Source organism: Octodon degus, unplaced genomic scaffold, assembly GCF_000260255.1.
Source record: "Octodon degus isolate 3935 unplaced genomic scaffold, OctDeg1.0 scaffold00092, whole genome shotgun sequence".
Taxonomy (NCBI): Eukaryota; Metazoa; Chordata; class Mammalia; order Rodentia; family Octodontidae; genus Octodon; species Octodon degus.
The window spans coordinates 8,360,543-8,366,405 of NW_004524668.1; the positions used below are offsets into that span (position 1 = coordinate 8,360,543).

General features: G+C 55.0%; 1 protein-coding gene across 4 annotated transcripts in view; it reads right to left on the reverse strand.

Moving 5' to 3' along the window:
- The window catches only part of Crocc (ciliary rootlet coiled-coil, rootletin), a 41,485-nt gene that overhangs the window by 26,840 nt on the left and 8,782 nt on the right, over nt 1-5,863 (reverse strand). For all 4 annotated transcript variants that reach the window (XM_023722573.1, XM_023722572.1, XM_023722571.1 and 1 more), the window contains exons 9-13: nt 4,702-4,938; nt 4,272-4,368; nt 3,688-3,771; nt 3,252-3,485; nt 2,454-2,653 (exon numbers count right to left, since the gene is read on the reverse strand). In XM_023722573.1, coding sequence (XP_023578341.1) covers nt 2,454-2,653; nt 3,252-3,485; nt 3,688-3,771; nt 4,272-4,368; nt 4,702-4,938 — 852 coding nt within the window. The remainder of the gene's footprint in view (nt 1-2,453; nt 2,654-3,251; nt 3,486-3,687; nt 3,772-4,271; nt 4,369-4,701; nt 4,939-5,863) is intronic.

Genomic DNA, 5,863 nt, shown 5'->3' on the forward strand with positions numbered 1-5,863 from the left:
CCTGCAGGCCACTTCTTTGTTTATTTGGTGCAGGGTCTCGCTATGCAGTTCAGACTCTAGTGATCCTCCCATATCAGCCTACTCCCGCGCTGGGATTACAGGTTTGCACCACCACAACTGGATTCAGGGCCAGCACAGCATGCAGTACTAGGGATCGAACCCAGGTCCTCGTGCTTGCCAAGCAGGCACTTAGACAGCCAAGCTATCTTCCCATCCCTGAACTCAACTATTTTTAAATAGTTAGGGGCCAGGGATTTAGCTGAAGGCCAGGGATTTAGTTCAGTGGTACAGCATCGGTCCGGCAAGCATGAAGTCCTGAGTTCGATTCCCAGTAAACACCCCTCAACACGCACACATAAGCCCATCTTGTCAGGCCTCCTGGTGCACACCTACAGTTCCACCACTGAGGAGGCTGAGGCAGGAGGAGTGTAGGTTCAACTGCACCCTGACCCCAGTGTGTCCAGTCTGCGCAACTTACCAATTTAGCGAGGCCCTGTCTCAAATTTTTTTAAAAATTTAGCTGTCTGTGGTGGCCCATGCCTGAAATCCCAGCACTTGGGAGGCTCAGGCAGGAGGATAGCTGTGAGTTCAAGGCCAGTCTGTGTTATACAGTGAGCCAAGGCCAGCCTAAACCATATAGCAAGACCATATCTCAAAACAACAAACAAGGGGCCAGAGAGATGGCTCAGTAGAATAAGTGCTTGCCTGGCAAGCGCAAGGGTCTGAGTTCAATCCCCAGTTTCACAAAAAAAAAAGGGGAGGGGGGTTGGCTTGGAAAAAGAGAAAAGGGGGTGGGATGTAGCTTAGTGTGAAATCCTTGGGTTCAGTCCCACTACCAAAAAAAAAGCCTATCTTGCTAGATGCAGGAGCAAACACTATAGTTGCAACACTTTGGAGGCCGAGGCAGAAGGAGCACTGTAAAGGATTTTTTTTTTTTTCTTTTTGGCTACTTCAGGCTGCCATAAGGGTGGGTCTGGTACAGCTTCTGGAGCTGGGAATCGAACCGTGGTTCTGTGGGCCTGATTGTATTTGCCCAAGCTATTCTTTAAACAGGACAGCTTGCCTGAGCTATCTGGCAAGGCCCCCATAGAAAGATCACTATGAACTGGAGGCCATCCTGGGCTGCACAGCGGGACAGTGAGCTCAAGGCCAGCCTGAACAGCAGTGCGACCCCCAATTTAAGAAAACAGTTTCATAGTCCTACACAGCAGAACTCTATCTCAAAACTACAAAACAGGGCCGGTGAGATAGCTCAGCTGACTAAGTGCCTGCTTAGGCAAGCGCAGGGACTGGAGTTTGATCCCCGGCACCACATGCTAGGCAGGCCCCACCCCTGGGCACACTGAGCAGGCCAGGATACTGGGCGCGGTAACGCACACCTGTAATCCCAGCACTGGGGAGGCTGAAAACAGGAGAATCACTACAAGTCCAAGCTTCATAGTGAGATCCTGTACCAAATACATTTAAATTAAAAAAAAAAATCCACAAAACAAAACAACTCCTTCATTGGCATGGATACCGTGGCTTTAGTGTCAAATGGACCTTAATTCCAATTCCCACCCTGGGCCCTGTAGCCACAGCCAGTGTGTGAGCCAGCGCAAGCCTCTCAAGCATACTACACTACCAGTTCCAAACTGCAGGAGTCAGACAGAAAGACACCAGAAGAAACACAGCCAAACACCCAGCAAACAGTCTGCCACACAGTAGGTGCCATCTGCACCCCTACTGTGCTATGTTGGTGCCAGACAACGCAATGGGAAGCAAAACAAGCACGCAAACAGGTTAGGAAAGTAAGGCTCTGAGGGGGTCCAGCCTTTTGCTTTCTCCTCCATTTTTCACAATTTCTTCTATTTATGAAGAGAGGGTAAAAATGGGCAATAAAATTTTAAAACCCCAGTAGCTTATATAGCAGTGGACAATTTAATGTCTTAAAAATCTCCAAAAAGCCAGGATTGCTGGTGTATACCTCTAACGCCAGCACTCTGGGAGGCTGAGGCAGGAGGACCACAGCTCAGCCTGGGCAATATAGTGACTTAATGACACTCTGTCTCAAAATAAAAAAAATAAAAGGGTTGGGGGTGTAGCTCAGTGCAAAGGCTCTGGTTCAATCCCCAGTCTCAGTAATAATAATAACAGGCATAGAGCTCAATAGTAGAAGAGCTCCTAACTTCAATCCAAAGAGCTGCAAAAAAAATTTTTTTAAAAACAACTTTTCTAGAAACATGGTGTAGAAACAGCGCTGTCAACAAGAATTCCAAGACAATGGAGCTTGTTCTGTAGCAAGCAAATGACTTTGGGACATTTGGCACGTGGCCAATGTCACGAAGGAACAGCTTTTTAAATTTTAAGTAATTGAAATTTTAGTAGACATGTGTGGCCAGTGGTGACTTATTTTAGGCTGGCCTAGGGCGCAGACCCTGCCGCATCGTCCCCACGCCTGCCCTCCCAGGCACCTGCTCAGGAGGTCATTGGCGCTGCGAAGACGCTGGGCCTCGCGCTGGGAGTCCTCGTGGGCCCGGGCGGCTTCCTCCGCCTTGTCCCGCAGGCGCTGGAGCTGCTCCTCCAGGGCGCGCCGCTCACCCTCGCAGTCGCCAAGCTGCTTCCGCAGGGTGCCCAGCAGGTCCTGGCTCGCCTCGTAGCGCCCGCGCATGTCCTGGAGCATGGGGGTCACTGAGTCCGGGGAGCCCACTTGTTTCCCGGTGGTTCCAGGTGAGTACATCTACACCGCGGCTGGACCCGGCAAGGCCCGGGTCGGGAATGGATTCCACTCGCCTTCTCCGACCTCCCCACCTTTTTGACCCCTCACCTCCCCAGAGTCCCGCACGCACACACGCCCCTGAGTTCTGACCCCGCCCCCAAGGCGCCAGGCTCCTCCCCTCGCATCCTGGTTCCAGACTCAACTCCGCCCCCCACTCTGCTCCTAGTTCCCCTGTCCCCCATCCGGGGCTCTCTTTTCCCCTCCCGGCCCTTTGCACGCGGTCCTGGCTGTGTATAACCCGGAGCTCACCTCCTTTCCTACCACAACCCCAGCTCCAATCCCCAGCTGCCCAAACACCTCCAGCTCTGCGCTCAGATGCAGAGCCAGAGCTCTCAGCCAACTTCTCGGTCTGGCCTCCTCCAGCCGCCAAGTCCCGGGGCCTGGCTCCGCCCCCAACACAAAGTCCCGCCCCCAAGACTAAGTCCCGCCCCACGTCCTGGCTCCGCCCCCAAGACCCCAGCTTCCAGCCCGGCGGGCTCAGGTCGCGGCCCACCTGGACCTGTAGCTGGCGCTTGTGCAGGGCGGAGTGGATGAGGGCGAGCGTGGAGGAGTCCGAGCAGGCGGGAGATGGGCCTCGGCGGGGAGAACGGCCGCGGCCTGGCGAGGAGCGGCGCGGCGGGGACGGGGTCCGCGGGCCGGAGAGGCCCCGCAGGCTGCCATCGGAGGCGTCGGCCGTGCGCTCAGAGCCGCTGAGTTGGACGCCGCTCTCCGGGTCCGACAGGACCGCCTGAGGGAGGTGGGGAGGCCACAGGGGGCACTTAGTGGGGCAGAGGCCGCTTCACCAAAGCTCCTTTACCAAGAGCCACCCAGGGCCACCGCCTCCACCAGCCTCCCCTCTGAGGCCCTGGAAGCCATCTGGGCCTTAACTGCCCCACCAGATGCCCAGGCTCCCTGCCCACTTGCACGTCACCCTGGGGCTGCCTGGGTACCTGTGCCAGGTCCCTCAGGGTCTGCTGCAGCCCCTCTCCATCATCTGTCTCCACGGCCACCTGCTCCTGTAGCCTCAGAGACTCCTGGAGTGAGACATAGAAAAGGTGTTCCAAGACTGTGCCCGCCCCTGGGCTCCTGCCTTGTCCCTCCCTGACCTGCCACCAGAAAGATAACCACTCTGGCCATGCCCACAGCAGTCCACTGCCTTCACTGAACAGAAGAGGCCTAGAGAGGCCCACATCCTGTCCCATAACATGGACCACTGGACAGAAAGTGACCAACCCCGTAGTGACCTCAGTGGGCAAACAACTGTGTTCCTCTGGGGCACAGCTGTGTTCCTGTCTCCCCATGTCTCGGGGACACTTGGGCCTTGCTTCCCTTGTGCGTCCTGGGAATCAGGCCATAGGGCCGCTGGAAGCAAGGTGATAAAGGCAGTGAACATCCTCACATTAATCCTATGCACGCTGAATGGTGACACTGAATCTGAGGGGAACGCACAGGGTGACCCAAGCAGCCCAGCCCTAAGTCTGTGCCCGAGGGTCCCTGACCCTAGCCCTCTACATCCCCAGCAGCCATGTCTCACCAGGGCCTCCAGCTTCTCGGACAGGGCCTTGTTGACCCGATCCTTCTCCAGGTTCTGGCTCTGGAGACGCTCCACTGCCAGAGCCAGCTCTGTCACTCTGCAGGTAGGGAGCAACAGGGGTGAGTGGGGACCTGGCCTAGCTTTGCAAATCTGCCAACTTCTGTGTCCCTCACATTTCCCCAAATCTAAGCCTGGACCTAGGATTCACTTCCCCAGCTGAGTGCTTTGGCCAAGTCCCTTCTCTCTGGGTATCCAACTTCTCAGCCGTAAGATGGCAGTGCGGTTACCCCCAGTGGTATCTCGGGCACACACTGTCACCAGAGGTTGAACTCCCAGGCAGGGCCCAGCTCTGGCAAGCAGAACCCTCCCCTAAGGCTCTGGGCACCCTGAGAAAGGGAAGCAGGCCTTGAATGGTGCCCATACTACCCACCGGGTGCTGAGGTTGGCTTTGTCCAGGTCATTCTGTGCCTGCTGCTGGGTCAGGTCCTTCTCGCGCAGCACCTGGTCCCGTAGCTGTTCTTCCAGCTGTGTTTGCAGCAGTGTCTGCTTTTCTAGTGCTGCCTCCGCCCGGCTCTCAGCCAGCTGCAGGCCAGCACTCAGCCCCAGGCTGGCCTCCTGCACAGCCCGCGATGTCCGGGCCATCTCCCCTCCCAGCTGCAGCAGGTCCCTGGGGGAGAGCACAGGAGGAGGGTAGCATGGAGGTGGGTCCTAAGGGCAAATTTAAAACTATACTGGGAGGCCACTTGTCACTATCAGATTAGAAAACAAAACAAGAATGTCACATCATGCCCAGTGTAAGTGAGACTGTGGGAAAAGAGGCCCTCCCAATGGCTGCTGGGAGAGTATGTGGGTACACCACAAGACTACTGGGAAGCACTTGGGAAATTGTGACTACGGAGCAGCCCTCTGCCCCCAGCTCCACCCCTAAGAACACATCCTGCAGAGAAACCCTGGCACAGTGAACGACTTTTGGCAGCACGGCTCCTGTAAAAACTACTGGTGTTGATCTAACCATCCATCCAAAGGGGACTGCTGTTAGGTACGTGATGGTCCACTGGCCCAACGGCCCTGCAGCAGAGGAAACCACAGGGCAGCTCCTCATAGCCTGCAAGGGAGCGCCTTCCATAACTAACAGGTGAAAGCAGCACCTGCCAGAACTGCCAAGATGAAATTCTACCGAGAAGCAATAGCAAAACAGTGTGTGTGTGTGTGTGTGTGTGTGTGTGTGTGTGTGTGTGTGTGTGTCAGAGACAGAGAGGAACAGACTGACAGAGCTGTATTATTAGCTCATATAAAATAACCTTGAAAGGTCACTCAGCACACTGATAGCACTGCTGACCGCTGACCTAGAGGAGCGGAGAGGAGTCTGGTCTGGGACCAAAAGTGGAGAGAGACCGCTCACCCTTCTGAAATAAGAACCAGGGCCAGGGAGATGGCTCAGTAGAATAAGTGCTTGCCTGGCAAGTGCAAGGATCTGAGTTCAATCCCCAGTTCCGCAAAAAAAAAAAAAAAAAAAGAAAGAAAAGAAAAGAAATAAGAACTATGACAATGTGTGACTTACTCCAGAAACACATTTTTTTAATTCTATTTTC